We start from the raw sequence: 25,489 nt of genomic DNA, 5'->3' as shown, positions 1-25,489 counted from the left end.
CAGACCCGTCCCACAGCTTCATGGTGTTGTAGGAAAAGCAAGGACTTTGATGATATAAAGTTCTATGTTTAATTCCCTGCATTGTCCATCTTAGACAAATTAGTTTCTGAGCCTTCAGGATCTACCTCTCATGTCAATCATGTGCTCCTAAATGCCGCACAGTGGAGCTGGGCTTGACTGCATTCATCATCCTAAACTATTGTCTAAAGAGTAGGAGGAGAGTCAAGGGAGAGCAGCTTTGATTGTGTGAGCAGGACTTTCTGCCAGAGACACATCAGCCTCTTTGCATTTCCTAAACCTGGGCTTTCACCATTCTGATGGGGAAATGAGTTCAGGCCCTGCATCTGGTTCCCCGTGACCATGTAATGGAACGAAACCTCAGGGCTTTCCAGGAAATGAGTCTGGTCATCAGGTTGCTGAAAACAAGCAGATGAATAATTGATCAACTCAAATCCGTGTCTCCAAAGATCACTGATAAAATTGAGCCGGCCGTCATCCTATTTCAAGAAAGCTTGGGTCTCTGGCTAAGAAATCAGAAAACGCAACTAAAGAACATTTCACTTCTGACTGTATCTAAAGATTGCATGCCGCTCCCAAATTGTTCCTCATAGAACAGATTCCCTCTCTTTACATTCTAGCCGGGACCCCATAGCTGCTTCTGTTATTTCATTGGTCCCTGGAGCCTTCACAAAAGTTATTTTCTTATTCATGATACCTTTGTTCCTCTGAACCAATCCAGCTTTTTCTTCTAGTTTCATTTTTCTTATAAAAACAATCTTTATTGAGACATCCCTGGCGGTCCAGTGGCTAAGAGTCCGTGCTTCTGCTGCAGGGAGCACGAGTTCCATCCCTGGTAGGGGAACTAAGATCCCACGTGTTGTGTGGCATAGTCAGAAGAAAAAAAAATGTATTCATTCCATTTAGTTTTAATTTTTTCATTGAAGTGTGTTTATATTATACTAATATACAATATTATATGATACTGAAGCTCCAATACTTTGGCAAGCTGATGCAAAGAGGTGACTCATTGGAAAAGACCTTGACACTGGGAAAGATTGAAGGCAAAAGGGAAAGGGGGTGGAAGTGGATGAGATGGTTAGATAGCATCATGACAAAGGACATGAGTTTGACCAAACTCCAGGAGATGGTGGAGGACAGAGGAACCTGGCGTGCTGCAGTCCATGAGGTCGCAAAGAGTCAGACACGACTTAGAGACTGAACAACAATGAAAATACGGTGTGTTACAGGTGTCCAATATAGTGATTCACAATTTTTAACAGTTATTCTCCATTTATAGTTATTATAAAGTATTAACTATATTTCCCATGTTGTACAATATATCCTTGTAACTTATTTTACACATAATAGTTTGTACCTCTAAATTCCCTACCCCTACATTGCCCCCCTTTCTTCTCCCCACTAATAACCATGAATTTGTTCTCTGTATCTCTAAGTCTGCTTTTACTTTTTGTTATATTCACTACTTCTATTTTTTAGATTTCACATATAAGTGATATACAGTATTTGTCTTTCTCTGACTTAATTCACTTAGAATAATACTCTCCAAGTCCATCCATATTGCTGCAAATGGCAAAATTTCATTCCTTTTTTATGGCCGAGTGGTATTTCATTATATATATAATGCCACATCTTCTTTATCTATTCATTTGTTGCTTCCATATCTTGGCAACTGTAAATGATGCTGCTATGAATATTGGAGTCCATATATCTTTTCACAATTCCATCTAGCTATAATCAAATAACTCCAGAAAATGTCTCAAGATTTATTGTAATAGGTACATACTGCCTCTTTGTTTTTGTTGTTCTTAAGTGAATTTATCACTAGCTAGAATAATGTCTATTGTATCTTACAGGCAGCAGCAAAATACTATTGAAAGAACAGGAAATGAAGTCAAAAGATTTGTATTCCAGTTTTAATTCTGGCTGTTATTGGTGTGATGATCATGAAGAAATCACTCAATCTCCTATTCATTCATTCAGTGCCTAATTTGTACTAGTCACCAAGCTAGGTGCTGTGAACACAAAGATACTTAAAATATATTTTCTGTTCATAAGGAATTCATATCTAGCAGTGTAGAAAAGTGGTAAATGCAATGATAAAAGATTTATAAAACATATTATGAGGATTCAGAGATGAGACACGTAATACAGATGGGAGCTGGAAATAGAAATCAGATACATTACAGGAATCTCAGGGATTTTCAAAAGATGAGTAGGAGGTAGCCGGGGGCTTTCCTAGTGGCTCAGCAGTAAAGCATCTGCCTGCCAATGCAGGAGATGCGGGTTTGACTCCTGGGTCAGGAAGATCCCCTGAAGGAGGAATGGCAACCCCCTCTAGTATGCTTGCCTGGAAAATCCCATGGGCAAAGGAGCCTTCCTGGTGGGCTACAGTCCATGGGGTTGTAAAGAGCCAGACATGATTGAGCAACTAAACCACCACAAGGAGCTAGCTTAGCAAAAGGGGCAGGAGCATATTCCAGACAGAGGGTCTCAACTTTGGGCAAAGGCATGGACTCAAAGTTCAGTTACTGACATCAAAGTTCAACGTGGTGGGAGGACATGAACTGAAGAGGACCAGGTCAGGAAGCACATTGGATGTTACATTTAACAACTGGGACTATCAGTGCTTATCAAAGAATATGCCGCAGTACACTGACGTGTCATTTGCTTTTGACAGGGGTGCTGTCAAAGCTTTATCAGTGCATCAAATGTTTTTTTGATACATACATATTTTTGATGTGATTAGTTACGCTAAAATAAGCCAGCAAATAAGCAAGAGGTAAAGCATAAAATGAGGTCAAAGAAAGACTATGTGTTTAGCAAACATTTAAGGTCTTTGTAGCTGGACTTCCCTGGTGGCAAAGGGGGTAAGAATCCACCTGTCAATGCAGGGAATGCAGATTCAATCCCTGTTCTGGAAAGATCCCACAGCTGTGAAGCAACTAACCCCACAGACCACAATTGAGCCTGTGCTCTAGTGCCCGAGAGCCACAACTACTAATCCCCGAGCTGCAACTGTGAGAGCCTCCGCGCCTAGAGCCCATGCTCTGCAGTGACAGATGCTATCGCGATGAGAAGACCGTGTACCGCAACGAAGAGTAGACCCCGCTCACCACAACCACAGAGAGCAATGAGGACCCAGTGTGGCCAAAAACGAACAAACACACGGTTCAGTGGTTAAGAAATCTGCCTGCCGATGCAGGGGACACGGATTCCGGAAGATCCCACATGCCTTGAGGCAGCTACCCCGTGGCTGGAGGAAAACAAGGATGGATTCCCTTGCTGGCTCCTTTCCCAAGCCGATGCTGGTGAGGGAGCTTGCCCTTCCCCCACACCACCCTCTCTCCCACTTCTGGACCACTGAAGAGGTTCAGTGGGGTAGCTGTGACACAATCAACAAAGCCCCAGGCCTCCAGCGGCTCTCATTGCTGTGATTTAAGAGGAACCTGTAAGCTACTCACAAGGTAGTGCCTCTGGGGGTGGGTGGAGAGGAGCGTGGTTTGACGAGACCAAGGAGAAAAAAACACCTCAGCTTAGTATCTCCGTATTCATCCCTTTATAGTAAATCATTTCAATATCGTAGCCTCACCGTGGTTAGAAGTGACAAAGTGAATGTTACAAAAAACATAGAAGCTTTTAGTTGCTGAGAAACATCATATTGGCTTATCAGTTCGCTGTAATCATCGCTGGCATGCTTGGTGGTGTTAATCATTGGATAGGACCTTTAGGGCTGAGTGACCCCTGTTCTGGTCACACAGCTCTGAAGAGGTAGTACCTGGGGAGGCGAGGGTGATAAAGAACTGTGTCCACGCCGTCACTCAGCAGCCACCCTGTTAGACCGAGGCCATTCACCCAGTCAGGTGAGGTGGTCCATAGCATACACCCGCACACCAGCTCAACAGTGGACTTAAGGGACGCGGCTGTGCTTCCTGGTCTCACATGAACTCTCATTCTGTATTTTCACCTGCAATTGTGGTCCCCACCCGTATCCCTCAGCATGTGGAAGCTGGCAACTCCTACTGTATTACACAATTTTTTGTGGGGGCCATGCTGGGCAGCATGTGAGATCTTACCTCCCCAACCAGGGATGAACCTGTGCCCTCTCCAATGGAAACACGGTGTCTTAACCACTGGACCACCAGGAAACTCATCATTCTGCCATTTATTATTGGCTGTACTTCCCCTTTATATCCTTTAGAATTTTTTATGAACTTGTTTATTGGCTGTGCCAGGTCTAAGTTGCTGTGAGAGGGCTACTCTCCAGTTGTGCTTCTCATTGTGGTGGCTTGTCGTGGAACATGGGCTCCAGGGCACCTGAGCTTTTGTAGCTGCAGCTCTCAGGGACTGCAGCACGGGCTCAGTAGTTGTGGCACACGGCCATAGCTGCCTCAAGGCATGAGAGAGCTTCCCAACCCTGCATTGGCAGGCAGATTCTTAACCACTGGACCACAAGGGAAGGCCTCCTTTAGATTTTTTCAAAAACAGTTATTTATTGGCTGTGCTGGGTCTTCGTTGCCACGCCTGAGTTTTCTCTAGTTTGGGCAAGTGCAGCGTGAGGGCATCATGTGGTTGTTTCTCTTGTTGCGGAGCACAGGCTCTAAGGTTAGTGGGCTTCAGCAGGCACATGGGCTCAGCTGGCTCTCGTGCTCTGCAACGTGGGCTCGGTAGTGGAGGGGCACAGGTTTAGCAGCTTTGAGGCATGTGGGATCTTCCTGGACCAGGGATCGAACCAGTGTCCCCTGTATTACAAGGCAGATTCTTAACCACTGGACCACCAGTGACACCTTTCTTTCGATTTTAAATCTTATTTCACTTAACTACTCCAAGTAGTATCTTCCTGCCAATCTGAACTTACTGACATGTTCATACAGCAGCCAGGTGGACCACCTTCACGTGGACCACTATAAATGCTTAGCTCCATAAACACAATTTAGATCTACTGCTGGTTTTTAAGGTGGGAAACAAGATAGCCAGGGAATGCACTTAAAATAAATTTTAATAATTTTGTGGCCAATGGAGAATGGAATCAAAAAGGAGTATAATTGGTTGCAGAAAGACTGGATGAAGCTGTTGCCTTGCTGCAGGTGAGAAGACTGCCCCCCAGGACTCTCAGCTGAAAGGAAACTAGGAATCTGTCTGTCATGAACTGTGAATCAGGATCTAGAGCTAAAAAGATACCCCAGGTTGAATGAGTAATCCAAGGGCAAGGACTTTGAAGTCAGGCAAAGTGGGGTTCAAGGCCCAGCCAAACCACTTAGATGACTCATCTCTGACAGGACAGAAAACTCCCCAGGCCAAACAGTAAAGTGGGAATGCACCCACCTAAAGTGCTTAGGTGGTTAATATATGGGAAATACTATCTTGAATCTTTTCTCCCTAGATGGCACAGAAACTCAGAATAGTCCAATTAATTTGAAACACTTAAGTTTAAGCTGGGGGCAACAATAAAGAAATATGCCAAAGTGTAAACAAGAAAAACTGGTGATTATTAGCGTGAGGAATGGAAAAACCGTGGAAGCTGGGGCAGTTAACGTGAATAAAATTCTAAAGACTGAAATTAGGAAAAAGCATCAAAAGGTCAATTTAATAATTTTTAGAGTTAATTGTTTTTAACTACCAGATAGTACTAACAAATCTGAAACATTTTATTTGACAGTTGTTTCCATTTATCTACTTAAGATTCCTTCTATCTGCTCATCCCACCCCGCTGACCATTCTACACCCCCAAGGAGATCCGTGATGAGGGTCAGCCTGGAACATTCAGTTCCACAGAAAAGAAACAAGATGACTAAAGTATCTAATTAATTGTGATTAGGAAAAAAAAAACCATCCCTTCTTTTGCCACTGGAATTCAAGCTATGATAAAGGAGACAGAAAGACAGTGAGTTCGAGTGAAATGTTTACATTTATATTGAAATATGCACTAAAACAGAATGAGTTCTACTGGTCAATGAAACTTTGCCAAAGCAGAATCACAAAACTTCCGTTGGGGAGGTCCAGTCAGCTAGCAGCAGTGATCCCCAAGCAGGAACACCAAGGAGAAGCCTGGGTGATCCCACCCCCAAAAGCCTCCTTTGAAGAGACCCCAATTCACTTCTCCCACATGCACCCACACAGATTTAGGAGCAAAGCCATGCTCCTCATTTTCATATATCTTTAGTTTCTTTTTTGCTGCAATAAATATAAAATTGGCAATGCTCATACACCACAGCACAGACAATATCTCAGGCTTTAGCATACAGCTGTAAACAGTGACTAGGTTAAACAAATGAAAAAGGAAAAGAAAGTTGAACATTACTTTTAAATGACAACAGAATTCCTAAGAGCAGGATACGAGCTACTCAAGATTTGTTTCGGTGGGTTAACGTTACTGACACAAAATTCAGCTTTAGACTTGTGTCTGGACTTGAGGTGGTAGCCAGTACACTGCCTGTAGCAGTTTAGAAATGTGTGGGGAACAGAACACGCCCCAGCTCACCTCTGGCAGTACACCTCCAGCCTGCCACACTCAAGACAGGACCGCAGAAACCTTCACAGTGGTGTCACCAGCTGCCATCGAGTGTAGCAGGAATGGGCGCGCAAAGGAATGGGCGTATGCTGGGAGACCAACAGAAAAACACCGCGCTGGGTGCCTGCAAAACTGGCTCCTTAATCACAAGGACAGTTAGGATGTTTCACTTGGACAGTTCATTAAACTTCATATATATATGTGTTTGTGTGGGTATATATATTTTATATATATATATATGAACTCTACAGATTAGGCATTAAGTTCTGTCACTGCAGCAAACTGGGGTGCCAAATGAAAAAAACCAGATGAACACTTTTTGCCTAAAGCAGTGCAAAGAAAGCTGCAAGAAATCCAAGTGGACTCAGTATCTGCACTGTTAATAACGGGGCTGACTTTTATTTCAAAGGCCAGTGGTTCAAATACTATTGCTCGAATAGCTCTGGTAAATATAAAATGTAGTAACATCCAAGGTTTATACACAGAAGCAAAAGAGCTGAAGGCCAGCTGACAAAGGGATATGTGACTCCTAGTCAAGAGAGAAGCTAAAAGCACATGCTGCCGGAGTGACCTAATGGGGTTTGGACCGTACCCCCACCTCTGACAACAGAAAAAGACCTGGAGAGGAAACAGTCTTTTCACACATAAAACTGTGGCTTAATTCTCCTCCCTATAATTATACCTCAGCTAAGAAAAAAAATCTGTCCTGAAAAACTCAAGAGCCTGGGCTACTAAAAATAAAAAGGAAAATTTAATATACTAAACAAGTTTAGTAAACATCACATATATTTTCAGTTGTTAATGAAGACATGATACATTCAAAAGTTGTTTTTTTTTAAAGACCAAAACAAAAACAAACAAACAAAAAAACCCCACAAAATACCTAGAAAAAGCCTTGACGAGAAAAAAAAAAAATCTGCCCAAGTTCCATCCCTTTCAATCAGATGTGGCTCTTAGCACAAACCACAAATCCCCCTCCAACACACAACAGCAATGCCATGAACCTTGCAAGCCAAGTATGAAACATACGCCTTAGTTACTGAACTTGAACGTTAAGCTGAATCTCTGCAGAGCCCATCTGGATGGGTTACTTCAATATCCACCTGGTCCAGTTTAAAGTATTCGTTTGTAGATCCAGTTTGTATATATTCCATTGGTATATTAAATAATAAACCACCTGCTCCTATTATTTTTTAAACGGCAGTTCTTGTAGCTCATCAAACCATTAAGATTACAAAGAGCTCTCTTGAAAGAAATTCACAGATGAAGATATATTAAGGAGAAGTCCTTAAGGTTACACAAACCTATTTTTTTTTTTTTTTTACTAAAATAGGGGGGGTCAAGTAGAGTGTTTATTCTGAAGAGCAGTTTCACTGTTTCCCCATGAGAAGAGGCCAAATTTTTCTGGACTGATAATTTAAAAACTAAGCCAAGAAAAAAAGCCAGGTCTTATGGAGTTGGAAACAGAGTTCCAATTTTTTCCCCCTAAAAGACGAAAAACTGTTAACAGGTTTTAAGGGAGAAACAAAACATAACCAATCAGAACTCTGAATATGGACAGCACTACACAGACTATAGCACAGAACACCACACAGGAATGAGTTACACACCAGTAATATCATCATAAGAGTAACTGGCTGGGGACTCACACTTCCAGCAACAGAGCTCCTAGGTTAAAAATGTGTTAAAAGCTTGTAATGTCAACAAGGACCCCCAAAAAAGAGAGGGGATGAGGGGGAATAGAGGAAAGGCTGCATGCATGGGTCTATTACAGACATGATATTCAGCAGCATAAAAATAATACCCTCAACAGAGTCCCCCACATGGGGCCAAACCTATTTTTCACTGCTAAGCATGGGAAGGATTAAGAGTGGAACAAATTCACTAGTGACTATAGCATCTCCCATATATGAATGACAAGCACGTTCAATCTGATGCTATATGTTGCTACAACATTGAGAATATGTATGAGTAAAGCAAAACAAAAAAGACTAAATAATGAACTTTAACAACTGGAAAAACATCTGTTTTAAAGCCAAGTAGGTGTGATTCTAATCATTATTATATATGACATAATCCATACAAAGAAAGGCCAAGCATCTTCATTTTGTTCAGTACTTAGGCTTGATGTTGTCCTAGGAAAAACAGTGATAATTCAATGACTGTGTCACACATATAACTAAAAAGTCCCCTTCTGGTTTCAAATGAATTTAAACAACCATCTTCCTTGGCTAATTTTTTTCCTGTGTAAAACAAACCTTCTATGTACAGGACCAGTTTAAATCCCTCCTCCCCTTCAAACACTAGATAGGAACATTCGACAATGCAAAGTGCCTTAAGAAAGAGAAGGATTCTGTAGTGCCAGTGAGAGAACTGATCTGAGGAGGCTGGGATGCTAGTAACACTGATGGGAGCCAGTCAGGCAATGGTGGTTTGTTTTTCCTCAGGTGTTTCCTCCAACAACTGCATGATCAGTTCATGGAGGGGTTTGCAGATCTTTGCATAGCCACCTCCTGTGAGATGCAGAAAATCAAACATGTCGTGGCAGGAGATGGCACCGTCCGAGTGCACGAAGCCCCCGTCTGTGTCCAGGAGCTGAACGTTGGCGAGCTTCGGCAGGGAGACCTTGAGGAGCTGGTTCACCTTGGCATTCTTTTGCCTCAAGGGGTTGGGCTTCTCACCTCGAGGTAACAAACCCTGGGGAAGAGCAGAGAAGAATATGAGAAGACACACTGTTTTCCTCTACTTACTTGTGATTTCAAATATCCCTGGGACTCTCCGTTTAGCATTTTTTATACCTTTGATTTCTGAAACACTGGACTAGGCCCATTTTAATGAAAAGTTCTCTGACTATTCCTGCTTGGTTTCTTCTCAGGTTCCTCTTCCTCCTCCTGTTCCTTAATTGCTGGTATTCCTCAGGGTCTTGTCCTTGGGCCAGTACTCTTCCCATTCTACACACTTTAGCCCAGATCACTTCCATGGCTTCAGAACTCCTACTGAACGTCCAGGTATAGAACCAAACCTGAATGTCTCTCAGGCACTTCTAACTCAACATGTCCAAAAACCATTTATCATCTCCCCGGGACTATATTCCTTCCACATTCTCTATGGCAACTGTCCTTTCAACATCCCCAAGTCTCTCATCCCATAAACCTTGTCTATTTATTGTTAAATCACTCAGCTTTTACATCCTAAATATTTTTCTCATCCATTCTTTTCTTTCTGATTATAAACAACATTGTTATCTATCACTACTCACCTCAATTAATGTAAAAATCTCCTGACTGACCATCTTCCCTTCAGTAGTATCTTCCCTTCAATTTATTCTCCAAACAGTCCACCATATAGCTAGAATATCTGGCTCAAACACACATCTATTCCTCAATGCCACCTGACACCTCACTACCACACATGAGAAACGGAGCTGGAACAAGTGCTGTCTTGATGAATCAGAGCCACGTACTACCTGGTAGTACGAAGACAGATGTGGCAGGTACAAGATGAGTTTGGAATATCCTGAATGACAGAAAGTAAAGAAGTATCCCCCCCCAAAATGATGGGGCACAGTCACAAGCATTCAGCAGCCAGGTAAAAGGGACTTCCAAATGGCCAAATCCAAGATAATTTGAGGTGTGCTCTAAGTATAAAACACGTACCAAATTTCAAATGTATAGTATTCTCCCACCAAAATATATACATGAGGGAACTCTGCTCAATGTTATGTGGCAGCCTGGATGGAAGGAGAGTTTGGGGGAGAGTGGATATAAGGATACGTGTGGCTGAGTTTCTTTGGTGTTCACTGAAACTATCATACCATTGTTAATCGGCTATACTCCAAGACCAACAAAAAGTTCAAAACAATAAACAAAACAGAGATGTATCCTAAATATGTTTTTAACTTACTTGTTAATGATCTAATATATTTTTCAGCTAAATCAGGTGTCTGTCCTTCTCCTATAGTAAATAAAAGCTGGCTCTTATATGCCAAGAGAAGGTTTTATCATCTCAAACTAGAAATGGCTTTACAGATAACTGACCCTATCATAAGATTGTCAGAAACCCCCAACCAACACCACTACAGCTCAGGATGTCACGACAGCAAGTTGTTGTTATTCAGGCAAAAATGCTGCCACCTGTTTCTCCTACTGGGTTTGGTAAGAGGTCTTATTTCATAAAAATGGGTTTTCTGTAGGCATTCTACCAAAAGAACAAGAAAAGTTTTATGCCCAAAGGAAGTACTTATTCATGTCTACTTTATATTATTTCAGCAAAACATTGGGCTTTTATTTTCAATTTGCTGTGTGACTGTACAGTTCCAAAAAGAGCTACAGAACTATGAATATGGTACACCAACATTTCCTTCTATCCCTGTTAAGTGCAAATGAGGTCAACCCTAAATCCTAGTTTATATGACAGTTAAAAAGTGCAAGGTTTTGCATCTAACAGTTAACAAAGAAAAGCAGCCCTCACTGTTGGCACATCAAAGCTTGGCTGAGATATAATGAACGACTAGGAAAGATGGTCAGCGACCAACAAACAAATATGCTGTTCTGACTTTCAGAAAATGTCACAGCAGTTAAAGCCATAAAAATGTTAAGCTGCAAAAGCAAAGCGCCACGCCTACTGGGACTGTCAAGCAAGGATGAGAAAAGTAATGTATGTTTTGCCAAACATTTTCCTTAATAAATATGTATCAAGGGTACGCCATGTGATCTGTGATTTTTCTCTGTAGTAAGTGGTAATTGCTAATGTTACAGGAGACAAAAAATTACAATCCTAATTTCTTTACCATGTAACAACGATTTTAAATTCATTTCCTTTTCTAATTTGCATATTCACTTTCAAGCAATTCCAAATATAATATACATTGTTTAGGATTCAGACTTTTCGATTAAATAATACTGTAAATTTTGTTTGCACACAGACTTTGTAATTGTCACATGATTAGTGCTATTACATTCAATGACGTGTAATCATTCTCCCATGGGGTTGATTATTTAGGTTACTTCCAATGTTTTAGTATTATAGATAACACCACTGTATATCAAACTCAAAAGCCTGGCTGAAACAAAGAATATTTACGGAGGATTTATTTAGCAACACTCAGGCAACAAGTATGTCCTAAGCAAGTACAATGTACCAGCCACTGTACTTCAGAGATGGGACTCTTAACCATAATGTAATCCTTTCTGGAATAAGGCAGGATCTAAACAAGTAAGTTAATTAAATACCATGTAATAAAAAAAACAAGACCTGGCTCCCCAGAACTCTGCTATAATATCCAAACTCCTAACATGGGAACTGTGGCCTCTTTCTCCGAACTACCCCAGACCTGAACTTTATTCCATGATAACCTTCAATTCTTCTAGTACCCTCCTTCACTCACCCAACAAACACATATATGAAGAAGTCTTTGATCATTTCCTTCCTTTCTTCCTCCCTCTTCCTCCTCTCTTTCTTCTCTATAATACTTTCTCTTCTTTCATTTCTCCATTTGTCTGGAGACCAATGAATTTTTTAAAACTAAACTCAGATGTCAACTTTTACGTATTTATCCTGCAATGTCCATCTACCAGCTCCCTGAGAGGGACTACGTCTTACTCATCTCTACATGCTCAGGACCTAGGAGAGTGCCTCGTACATAGTGATTCTCACACTTTTTTTGAACAAATGACTACCTTAATAACACTTATCTCATTAAAACACTGAATATATACGAGATTTCTCAAAAACATGTTTTTAGCTGGCTAAGAATGCCTACAGGTAAACTTTAACACTGAAATAAACAGCTGTTTACCCCTGAGATAATAAAGACAATGCTTTTAATTGTACGGAGGGTACATTTCCTCATGGGGTAAGGTTATGAAGTACCTATTTTCTTCCTGATGGAATCTCTGATAAAGAATTCAGAGATCCTGATAAATACACCACCTTTACTATATTAACAATGGAATAAAACAACAGATCTAGGCTAGTCTAAACCCAGGTCTAATGAAAAGAGAATTCAGGGGACTTCCCTAGTGGTCCAGTGGCTAAGACTCCACGCTCCTGATGCAGGGGTCCTGGGTTTGATCCCTGGTGAGGAAATTAGATCCCACATGCTTGCAACTTACCAAAAAAAAAGATCCCTCATGCTACAACAAAAATGGAAGATTCTAAATGCCATAATTAAGATTCCGTGCAATCAAATAAACAAACTAATAAAAAAAGAGAACTCAGGACTAGAAAAAATGTCATATGCATTTAAAAAATTATCAGAAGATCAGAAAACTTAAAGTTAAGGGAAGAAAAAAACGAAGTCTACCTTAGGCAATAAAGAGAACTTATAATTCTAAATAAGGATGAGCAGAAAAAAGATAATCCCCACAGCTGATTCTAGGAAATGATGAGACCCATAAGACAATGGCACATATCAGACAAGAGCTTCTCAGGAGCATCATAAGCTGCTTCCAACCTAAAGATTCTCTATATTCATGAGTGATCCCATTTCTAAAAAGACACCTCACCTTTACTTTAAGATACTGAGGTCTCCACCCACCCAAAGACCACATACCAATACAATGATTTTGGCCTGTGGCTGCCTTGTGTTGATAAGCTGTACGATGGCCTCGATTCCACCTGCTACTTCCTCTGCTGTATTTTCATGGTTGTTTGTTCCTACCCAGACAACGATGACCTGTAATTGAGGGAAGGAAGAAAAGACACTCAGGATAAAGGAATGTCCACTAGTTAGTTGAAAATCTTATTTCAAAAATCAAAAAAGGAAAGATGAACTTCTCAAATGGTTAACTTCAACAGGGCAGGCCATCTTAAAACAGTAATATAGGGCTCATATATATTAATATCAGGATAAATTCCAAACAAAGCAATACTTAAGTGGTAAAGTTGTGCTAGGAAGAGACAGGAAAACTTCTTTATCATTGTGGAATTGGTAGTTAATCTCTTAAAATCCAGAAACTATACCCCCCCCCAAAAAAAAAAAACCCATTTAATTGGACTCTAGTAGATGTAACCTTCTAGAAAAAATAAAAATAAAAGTACCCAAGGGAGGGTAGTGGGTATAAATACACAGTTCTACTTAAGGTAAAGTCAGTGGCATGGAGGCTGGTTACAGTTTTCTGAAGTTTTTCTGCTTTAACAAAAATTTTTACATGGTGACTATCATCTATAGACATACATCTTACCATGTAACCCAACGAAGTAATTTCCACCTAGCACAAAAAGAATATGCATGAGTTTTTCTATTAGGCAAAAATAAAACACTTTCTACTACGGCAACTGTTATCAGTGCCTCAGTTTTGTTCTCTTTTCGTTGTCTGGGGTTGGAAAAACTTATATGCAGCATGCCAACTCAGGACACTGATAATTTGATAAGGCACTGGGTACATGTTTGTGCTGAACATTTGTTCACATCTGCTTCAAATTTCCTTTAGAAGAACTTGCAGGCCGTGAATACCAATCTGTTTGTGTGTTAAGTGAATCCAAAATTACTTCCTCAAGTGAATCATAGCCCTGCTCCAATGGCCCACCTCTGAGGACTTTCCTCCCCTTACTGCCTCGGGACCATAGAATAGCAAACCTCATTAGCATCAAATCTCTTCCAACAGCAGACGAAGATAATTATAACAATTTCAAGTATGAGCCACACAAGCAATACACTGATCTGTAATTAAGCATGTATTTGGAATGTTCTTAAACAATGATAAAATCATCTATCTTAAAAAGGCATGAAGCCAAGAACAACAATGAAATAATGGTTTAAAGAAGCAACTGAAAAAAATTTTAAACACTTTTTTTGACTTATTTGGCTGAGCCAGGTCTTAGTTGTGGCATGTGGGATCTAGTTCCTTGACTATCAAACTCATGCCCCCTGCATTGGGAGCATGAAATCTTAGCCACTGGACCACCAGGCAAGTCCCAGAAGAAATTTTTCTTAAAAACTACCAGTTTCTGACAATTTAACTCTCTGCAAAAGACTTAAGATTAAGGTTTTTTTTTAAAAAAGCTTCATTTCACCTTAGGTTTAATATTCTCCAGTTCTCCATTCTTTAGTCTCCATAAAACATGTCTTGTTGTATCTCCCCCAATTCCAAAATTCAGTGCATGAAGTGGAGAAAAAAGCTCTCGCCATATCTAAAAAGAGAAAAATTCATTTATTTAAGCTAAAATTATTGGGAAATAAAATCCCTCAACTGCAATGTATTGTGAGGCATTTGAAATAACAGCTTCCTTTTTCTGTATTCAAATATTAACACCCCAAGTGGTATGCTCCCAACTGCCGAAAGCGCTTTGGAACTCAGCTCTCAGTGCAGCATTAGGCCTCAGCTCAGGACTTGAGTCACAACGCAGAGGTTGTGCACTTAATAGGTACCAACATTTATAATTAAGCAGTCAACTCAATATATTCATCTTTCCCTTTATTAAATCACTTAAAAGAAATGAGGGGAAGTAGAAACATGAGATGAAAAAACTTAAGAGTGCTTAATTGGAGAAGGAAATGGCAACCCACTCCAGTGTTCTTGCCTGGAGAATCCCAGGGACGGGGAGCCTGGTGGGCTGCCATCTATGGGGTCGCACAGAGTTGGACATGACTGAAGCAACTTAGCAGCAGCAGCAAGAGTGCTAAACACAAAAAGAAACCTATCTTTTCTTTTAAATTTCCCTTGGGAGAATGCCTAAAGAGATTCAAAAGTTCACCCCAAAAATACATAACATTTTAAAATGGTAAAACACAAATAGTAAGAATTGAGAATCACAGCTAGGACAAAAATGGGCAAATACAAGCAAAGAAATAGTAAAATGCAAGTAAGAACTGAAAGTCATGACTAGGACAAATATAATGTAAGGCTTCTTGGAAGCCAATGGAAAAAGGGGAGTGTACTAATAAAAATGCTACATTTTCTGTCTCGTGCTTGATGGCACCAAGAATCCCATCAAGTAGGTCTGATTTCCCTTCTAACTCTGAATTAGAGCAGAATGGATGAAAGTCTGTTATTGACGGATGTGTTGACATTAGCAGCCCAGGACCACCCGCGCCCCTTCACTTTACCTCATACTGCTGCATCAACTGTACCATGGAGTCCCCCACGAACAGGACATCCGGCTCTTTGTCTTTGCAGTCCAGGACAAATCTGTTGTGCTGGTGTGAAGAAGAAAGAACAATCAGAAGCTAGCATTTCTTTCCCTGTGAGACTTCTTGGCTTAGAACAGTTGTCCAACCAGTTACTCTGTTATTAAACATTCTCTTTGGTCTGTCCCTAAAGCTGATTCCTCTCAACTGCAATTAACTGTTGGGTCCTACCAAACTGATCATTCTCATGTGCTCGAGAAAACTGGAACGCTGCAGAAACCGGAACAGAAAAATGCATTCTCACACACACACACACATATATATTTAAATAAAGCTTATCTTTTCCTCCAACTCTTATGAAGAACACTTAGACATATGAAAAGCTGAAGTAATACAATGACTACCTGTACACACTCCACCTACATTCAACATTTTCCCATATTTGCTTTATCTGTGTGTTTGGTGAATCATCTGAGGGTAAGCTGCCACACTCTGATTCTTCACCTTTAAATATTCCAAATGCAAGGACTTCCCTGGTGGTCCAGTGGCTAAGAATCTGTGCTCCCAATGCAGGGGGTCCAGGTTCGATTTCTGTTCATGGAACTAGATTCCACAGGCTGCAACTAAGAGCTCACACGCCACAATGAAGGCTGAAGAACGCACACGCCGCAACCAAGACCTGGCGCAGCTAGACACATCAAAAAAAAAAAATTTCACAAGCATCTCCTAAGCATAAGGCCAGTCTACTGTAAAGCCATAGAACTATTATCAATACATCTAAGAAAATGAACAATAATCCCACAACTAATATTCAATCTTTACAATGGTTCTAAGAATTGAATAAAGTATTTTATATTATCTATTTTTAAAACTAGGATCCAATCAAAAGGCATGCATTTTATTTGAATGATATTAGTATGGTCTTTGAAAATGTCTGCTAACCTCTCAATGTGAGATGTTGGCAAACTAAGAATCAGGCTTTTTCAGTCTAATCCAAGTTTCTAGGCTGGGGTGACCTAGCCCAGGCATGCTTCTCTCTGCTCTTAAGGTAAAAAGATTTTATTCATTGATGTTAAACCAGAAGACACAGTTTAAGTTTTTATATTCATCCCCAAAACAAATTAACACAATGCTTTAGCAGGTCTCTAACCCAGTTCTATAGAAAGGTCCAAATGCAGTTTCTTCTTAAACGCTACATTCAATTATGCTTCCCCTAAGGTGGAGATGCTACTTAAGTGTTTCTGCTGGTAATACAAGTGGAGATGACACTGTGCTGAAACTGAGATATTCCACTGAGACTGGTGAAAATACAAAAACATTTCTGGAAATAATTTGACAATTAAGACATCTCTTCTTAATTTGACAGGATTTGGGATAGCTTTTTCTTCTTTCTTGTGTAAACAATTTTTTTTTTTTGCATATATGTTGCCAAAGCAAGCACTTTAGAGTGTTTCTTTTTTTTTTTTTTTGGCTACGCAGTGCGGTGGGATCTTAGATCCCCAACCAGGGTTCAATCATTTTTAAAAAATTACTATTATTTCAACAGTGTTTTTAAACTTAAGGGATAAGATGAGCAAGAATAAAACTTTAATTTCACTGAGGAGTGCTCTTTCACATCATGTCATCTCTCTGTGGGTACTCAGGTATCAACTACTTCTCAATACCAACAAAAACAGCTCACTTTTAAAGAACATCATGGAATTTAAGCTCTGCTGTTCTAATGGTTTCAGTCCTTTACATTTTCTTTTTAAATAGTTGCAATGAGCTTCGAAAAACAGAAAAGATCAAAGCAAAATACCTATAGCCCTACCATCTTAACCAGTACCTATTAATGTTTTGGGGTACCTTTTCTCATCATTTTTTCACACATTCCCCATTCCTCCCCCGCCTTAAAATAGTTGAAATATATGCACATCTCCTTCTGGCAACACAGCTTTGGGGGCAGAAAAACCTATGTGCCAATTCCAGCTTAACTACTTTCGGATCAGCGACCTTAAGCAGGTACATAACCCAAGGCTTCCACATCTTCTGACAATTCTGTTTGAGTTGTAAAAATGAGAGTTCCATAAAAGAGACCCAGCTTTTTGCTAGCACCCAATAGGCACTCAATAAATAGGGCCATTATAATTGCATATAATATTATATTAAAAACATTTTTCTATGTGGCTACATGATTTCCATAATCATAATTTTAAAAAAATTTTGATGGTATGGGGAGGGAGGAGGGAGGAGGGTTCAGGATGGATTTTCTTTAAAAAAAAAAAAAAAATTTTATCACATAAATTAAAAAGAATATTCATTTACTTATTTGGCCAGGCCACACAGTTTGTGGGACTTTAGTTACTGATCAGGGATTGAATCCAGGGCCTTTGCAGTGAGAGCATGGAGTCCTAACCACTGAACTGCCAGGGAATCCCCTATAACCATACTTTCTAACACTACTTAATATCCTACTGATGCATCCAGTGAGACGTACATTTGTTTAGCTCTTTTCCTAGTGAAAATTTGCCAGGAACCTCCTATTGACTGAGATGAAGAAATTTACTTTTTTTTTTACATGTTGGTAGGTTTTTAGGTCAAAGATTAACACTTTTATGGGTCTTAGAGATATTTCCAGATTCTTAACAAAATGGCTATTGGCTGTATCTATACTGACTCCAGCGTGTGTGTATAAGAACTCATTTTACCATAGTCACACCTGTGCTGCTAAGTCGCTTCAGTCGTGTCCGACTCTGTGCGACCCCACAGACGGCAGTCCAACAGGCTCCCCTGTCCCTGGGATTCTCCAGGCAAGAACACTGGAGTGGGTTGCCATTTCCTTCTCCAATGCAGGAAAATGAAAAGTGAAAGTGAAGTCGCTCAGTCGTGTCTGACTCTTAGCGGCCTCATGGACCGCAGCCCACCAGGCTCCTCCGTCCATGGGCTTTTCCAGGCAAGAGTACTGGAGTGGGGTGCTATCGCCTTCTCCAATAGTCACACCTGTACTGGTCATTAATATTTCCCTCTCCCTCCTTCTTCTTCTCCTCATTGTTTTAATCTGTACCTTTTGGAAACAAAAAGTTAAACAGTTCTTGTCATGCTCATTGAGATATTTATCTAGTATATCTGAGGATATTTTTACTGATGATACAACAAAAACATCAGTGTGTCATCTGTAATATTTATTGCAAATACTTCTGTCTGCTGCTAAACCTTTTTTAGCTGGTTACTGTTTTGATATGATTTGCTATTAAATTTGTCTACAGTCAAGTCTTTTAGTATCACCCTGAAAAAAAATTTTTACTATGGAAAATGTCAAGCATACAGGAAAGCAGGACAATACAATGGATCTGCATATATCCATCACCAGTTACAGCAATCATCTAACTATGGGCATTATTAATTCAACATTTCAGCAACAACTGCCCCATCTCATTCTCAAGTTACTTTGAAGCAAACCAAGGATGGAGCACTTCATGTATAAAAATTTCAATATGTAACTCTTAAAAGATTTAAAAAATTCACTACCAAATACCAGTTCTACTCTTCTAAAATTAATAGCAACTCTTTAATATCAACAAACAACTAGTGTTCAAACTCAATGTTACGAAATTTTATGTTTTTTAAAATCAGGATCCAGACAATTTGTCTCTTAAAATCCCTTTAGAATGGGAGAAAATAATAGCAAATGAAGCAACTGACAAACAACTAATCTCAAAAATATACAAGCAACTCCTGCAGCTCAGTTCCAGAAAAATAAGCAACCCAATCAAAAAATGGGCCAAAGAACTAAACAGACATTTCTCCAAAGAAGACATACAGATGGCTAACAAACACATGAAAAGATGCTCAACATCACTCATTATCAGAGAAATGCAAATCAATACCACTATGAGGTACCATTTCATGCCAGTCAGAATGGCTGCGATCCCAAAGTCTACAAGCAATAAATGCTGGAGAGGGTGTGGAGAAAAGGGAACCCGCTTACACCGTTGGTGGGAATGCAAACGAGTACAGCCACTATGGAGAACAGTGTGGAGATTCCTTAAAAAACTGGATAGAACGGCCTTATGATCCAGCAATCCCACTGCTGGGCATACACACCGAGGAAACCAGAATTGAAAGAGACACGTGTACCCCAATGTTCATCGAAGCACTGTTTATAATAGCCAGGACATGGAAGCAACCTAGATGTCCATCAGCAGATGAATGGATAAGAAAGCTGTGGTACATATACACAATGGAGTATTACTCAGCCATTAGAAAGAATACATTTGAATCAGTTCTAATGAGCAGATGAAACTGGAGCCTATTATACAGAGTGAAGTAAGACAGAAAGAAAAACACCAATACAGTATACTAACACATATACATGGAATTTAGAAAGATGGTAACAATAACCCTGTATGTGAAACAGCAAAAGAGACACAGATGTATAGAACAGTCTTTTGGACTCTGTGGGAGAGGGAGAAGGTGGGATGATTTGGGAGAATGGCATTGAAACATGTATAATATCATATAAGAAATGAATCGCCAGTCTGGGTTCAATGCAGGATACAGGATGCTTGGGGCTGGTGCACTGGGATGACCCAGAGGGATGGTACAGGGAGGGAAGTGGGTTCAGGATGGAGAACACATGTACACCCATGGCGGATTCATGCTGATGTATGGCAAAACCAATACAATATTGTAATTAGCCTCCAATTAAAATAAATAAATTTAAATTAAAAAAAAATCCCTTTTAATGTACAGGTTCCATCTTCATCAGTCACCACCTTCCAAACTTATTTTTTAAGGACTATGACTGTCTGACCTACAGAATCTTAGGTCATAGTCTAATCTCCACAGTCTGGACTCTGTTGACTGCATTCCTGTGGTGCTGGAGGACATGTTCGTTGGTTCCAGCTACTTCTTGATATGTGGTACTTAAGTCTAGATTAGGGATGGATAGTTTGGCAACACTCCATGAGTATCACTTTAATACTTGTTTTAATCATGATTGTTTTTTTAATGTTTTGTTTTGAAATAATTTTAGATCTACAGAAGATTTGCAACCATTGTACAGTATTTGTACATATGCATGGTACATCCATCAAACATAAGACATTTACATTAGGGAATACTAGCAACCAAAATAAACTGCACTCACATCTCACTAATTTTTCCACTAATGCCCATTTCCAGAATCAATGTGGGATATTACGCTGTATTTAATCTCATATCTCTTTTAGTCTGTTCCAACATGGGACAGTCTCTTGATTTTTCCTTTCATAACCTCAACACATTCAGCTGTGCTCGGGTGTTCTGCAGATGGTCCTTCAACTTGGGTCTGATGTCTTCCCATGAACAGACTGAGGTTATGGATTTTGGGGGAATACGATGACAGAGGTAATGTGCCCCTCTTTATCATATCAGTGGGTACATGATACCAACATGACCTACTACTGGTGATGTTAACACTGATCACTTAGGTAAGGTGGTGTTTGCCAGTTTTCTCCACTACCAAGTCACTATTTTCTGTTCCACACTCTGTTAGAAGCAAAACACTAAATTCAGCACCAGTTCCTAGAGGGAAGGGTATCAAAAAATGTGCAGTCATATGTTAAAGCTACCAAAGTAATTTACAAGGAGATACTAAGCAAATATATTGTTTCTCCTTAAAGCTGTGTTCACTAATGTTAGTATTCCTCAATGGATCTTGCCTACAGTACTGCAGTGTCCTATCCATGGTTTTCTTTTTCCTCCTTCCTTCTATATTTATTCATTCTATAAAGAAGATTTTGCCCTCCTCTCCTATTTATTCATCCATTCATTTATTTACAGGGAATGGATTAATGAATACTTATTCTTAGTTATAAACCAATATTATCAATTATCATTTTGCTCAAACTGTTCAGCACTGCACTTTGGGCGCTCTTTAAGGTCTGCTCCAGGTGGTCAAAGCTAATGTCATCAATGAGAGAAACCAATACGGTGTGTCTTCCACCAATACGGTGTGTCTTCCACCAATACGGTGTGTGTTCCATGTGCTGCACGGGGACCCATGACTTCAGTGCTATTTCTACTGGCCACCTTTTTTTTTTTCTTCCCCCTTCCCTTTTCTTTCTTGAGCAGTTCCTTGTTTTCTTTCACTGTAAGATGTTCCAGGCCCATCTTTTTATTTTCTTTGCTTTGGCTATAAAATCAACAATTTCTCCAAAGAGCCCTGGTTCCTTTCGCTGGAGAACTGTATCTAAAAACCAAGATCTAGGTGCACAATATATTTTAATACAAATTAGTCCTTCCATATTATACAAGCTTTTTTAAAAAAATTAAAGTCATGTTCTTCTTTCATTTGACTATCTTTTTTCCCAGTCAGTGCTAATTATTTAACGTCTGCTAAATTTATGCCAGCTACACACACACACACAAATAAATCTAGCTTTATTACTACTTTTCAGTAAACTTATAAATGACCTAAGTGCCCATCAATGAGAAAATGAATAACCCACTGCGGTATTTTCACATAAAGCAACAAAATACTAAAGAGGAAAAAAAAAAGAATCAACTATAGCTATACTTTTAACCTGTATGATATACTGCAGAAAAAACACATTCAGAAAGACGCTGAAAAATAAGTAGGAAGATACTATTTACATAGTTTAAAAACACGCAAAAATACTAAATACACTGTTTAGAGATTATATATGTAGTATTTAAATATGTGGAAAAAATTTAGGATACTGGGGAGGTAAGAAAGAGAAAGAAATGTGATCAACGAGGCATATATGGGGAACACAATTCTTTCAGCAATGCTGTATTTTTTTAGAGGGAGAAGCAAACACACAGATGCTCAAAATATTTCATAATATGTATGTATTTATTTGGCTAAAATGGGTCTTAGTTGCAGCATGTGGGATCTAGTTCCCTGACCAGGGATCAAACCTAAGCCCCGTGCTTTGGGAGCACAAAGTCTTAACTACTGGACCACCAGGGAAGTCCCCATAATACTTTCTGAAAGATATGAACAAATGAGAAAGATTAAGAAAGAATAACCAAGTAACTGATCCATAGGGGAACACTCAAAATAAAAAACTACCACTCAAAATATAATAGCTAAAGGCTGATTTTTAAGCCCAAGAAGACAAAAATAGAAAGAGAATACAACTATGAAGAGTACAAAAATAATCATGAAATACTTAAACAGTAAACTTTGGAGACTTCAAATCATATAGAACTTGTTAGTTCAAGAGGTAGTACAGTTCAAAATAGATAAAGGGTAAATATATTTAAGTGATAACACTTTATTAGAAGCAAGCTACAAATACTGATTTTAAAAAAGGGTGCTAAAAAAACCCAGTGGGCAAAAAAAAGGGGGAAAAAAAAAAACCCAAAAACAAAATAATAGGACATATTAAGAAGGCAACGGCACCAGAGACTGAAGGGATTCCCACTTGCTAAACCTGGGACAACCTGACTTTCAAAATTACAGTGGATTATAACCCACTTGAATAAAGGAAGAACCTGCAAATCTATATTACAACAAATTAGGACTGGTTTAGGGCAACAGTATCTTAACTAAGTGATCGAAGTTAGTATCACCAATGAGACAAACCAACGTCAAAATGCCTTCTATGTGATGCACGGAAGACATTACTTCCCTGATATTCCTGCCAAAAATGTATAATCCGAACCCTGATTACGAGAAAAGACTACAAACTCAAACTGAGGGACACACCACAAAATAAACAGCCTATACAAATGGTCAAGTCATAAAAAACAAAGGCTAAGAAACGTTTCTGATTAAAGGAGAATAAAGAGATATATGACAAGCAAACACAATGTGTGATCCAAGACTGGGAAGAAAACTGATAGCAACAACAGACAACTGAAGAAACCTGAATGTGGTCTTTGCGTTAGGGAACAGTATGGTGGGCTGGCTGCTGAGTCGGGTTCGACTCTTACAACCCCATGGACTATAGCCCGCCAGGCTCATCTGTCCATGGGATTCTCCAGGCAAGAATACTGGAGCGGGTTGCTATTTCCTTCTCCAGAGGTAACAGTATACTGTCAGTGTAAAATTTCCTGATTTTAATAACTATACTGCAGTTATGTGAGAGAATATTCTTTTTCTTAGAAAACACTCAAATATTTAAGGGTAAAGGAGCATCATGAAGACTGCAACATAGTTTCAAATGATTTGGAAAAAACAGTAAGTTGGTAAATAGTATAAACTGATACAGACAGAATAATTATGCAGATACAACAAAATGTTAACAAGTGGCAAATCTAGATGAAGGATATAGGAAGTTCTTTCTGAACTGTTTGTAATTCTTGTTGCATACTTATGAACTTACTTTGAAATTTAAAAAAGCTTAAAAAAAATAGAAACCTCGCTATCTACTAAAATTAACAAAGGGCAATGAACACGCTTTAAAATATTCCTCAGTTCCAACATCAGATGGTGATTAGAATGACATCTCTAACATAAAATTTTTATTTACAGTAATTAGTTCTTGTTGGCCATTAAAAACACCCTTTCGTAGCTTTGGTCAAGACTCTAAACCTGAAGAGACTCATCTCTGTGAATGACAACGCGTGCGCCTCCTTTACCTGAGACATCCATCTGTCGTCTCCTTGAATATCTTCTGCTGCGTGTGGAATGGCTGCTGGGTTTGAGTCTCCTTGGCTCATTCTACACCTGAGGGAAAAAAGGTCTATGTCATGTTTTGTTCACTGACAGGAATGTCTGTTACCGCTTACTTAAATATTACATGTCAGGCTTTAAATAAGAATAAGAATTAAATAAATTTCATTGTGGTTTTGCCTAGGAACGATGCAACTGGAGTTTATTTTCAGCAGATGGGTTCCAGGACATGACTGCACAAGTTCCATAAATATTCCAGCACTATTAGACTTCCAGACAGGTTTGAATACCATTCAGGAACACTGCATTACATTTTAAAAGTCTGCTCCAGGTATATACCTTACACTTACACTCACTTTTCATGAATACATGTTAATGTAACAACCAAATGACAAGGAGCTAAACTCGTACGGTTCAAAGATATCTTACATAAATATATTAGATATCTATATTATTACAGATATATAATTACATATCTGTATCAGTTCAGTTCAGTCGCTCAGTCGTGTGCGACTCTTTGAGACCCCATGAATTGCGGCACGCCAGGCCTCCCTGTCCATCACCGACTCCCGGAGTTCACCCAAACCCATGTCTATTGAAACGGTGATGCCATCCAACCATCTCATCTTCTGTCGTCCCCTTCTCCTCCTGCCTTCAATCTTTCCCAGCATCAGGGTCTTTTCAAATGAGTCAGCTCTTCACAAACAGGTGGCCAAAGTATTAGAGTTTCAGCTTCAACATCAGTCCTTCCAATGAACACCCAGGACTGATCTCCTTTAGGATGGACTGGCTGGATCTCCTTGCAGTCCAAGGGACTCTCAAGAGTCTTCTCCAACACCACAGTTCAAAAGCATCAATTCTTCGGCACTCAGCTTTCTTTATAGACCAACTCTCACATCCATACATGACCACAGGAAAAACCATAGCCTTGACTAGACGGACCTTTGTTGACAAAGCAATGCCTCTCTACTTTTTAATATGCTATCTAGGTTGGTCATAACTTTCCTTCCAAGGAGTAAGCGTCTTTTAATTTTATGGCTGTAATCACCATCTGCAGTGATTTTGGAGCCCAGAAAAATAAAGACAGCCACTGTTTCCCCATCTATTTGCCATTAAGTGATGGGAACGGATGCCATGATCTTCATTTTCTGGATGTTGAGCTTTAAGCCAACTTTTTCACTCTCCTCTTTCACTTTCATCAAGAGGCCATTTAGTTCTTTTTCACTTTCTGCCATAGGGTGGTGTCATCTGCATATCTGAGGTTATTGATATTTCTCCCGGCAGT

At 39.5% G+C, this 25,489-nt stretch overlaps 1 protein-coding gene across 1 annotated transcript; it reads right to left on the bottom strand.

Moving 5' to 3' along the window:
• Positions 1–5,907: 5,907 nt before the first annotated feature.
• Positions 5,908–24,312, bottom strand: PAFAH1B2 (platelet-activating factor acetylhydrolase 1b, catalytic subunit 2 (30kDa)). Its single transcript, XM_010830388.1, has 5 exons — positions 24,171–24,312; positions 15,579–15,668; positions 14,546–14,662; positions 13,083–13,205; positions 5,908–9,226 (listed from the first exon to the last, which is right to left on the bottom strand). The coding sequence occupies exons 1-5, from the start codon at positions 24,249–24,251 to the stop codon at positions 8,948–8,950; spliced, it is 690 nt and encodes a 229-aa protein (XP_010828690.1). The 5' UTR covers positions 24,252–24,312; the 3' UTR covers positions 5,908–8,947.
• Between the last annotated feature and the right edge of the window lie 1,177 nt (positions 24,313–25,489).

Source organism: Bison bison, unplaced genomic scaffold, assembly GCF_000754665.1.
Source record: "Bison bison bison isolate TAMUID 2011002044 unplaced genomic scaffold, Bison_UMD1.0 scf7180017864518, whole genome shotgun sequence".
Lineage (NCBI taxonomy): Eukaryota > Metazoa > Chordata > Mammalia > Artiodactyla > Bovidae > Bison > Bison bison.
This window is presented reverse-complemented; position numbering and strand designations above follow the sequence as displayed.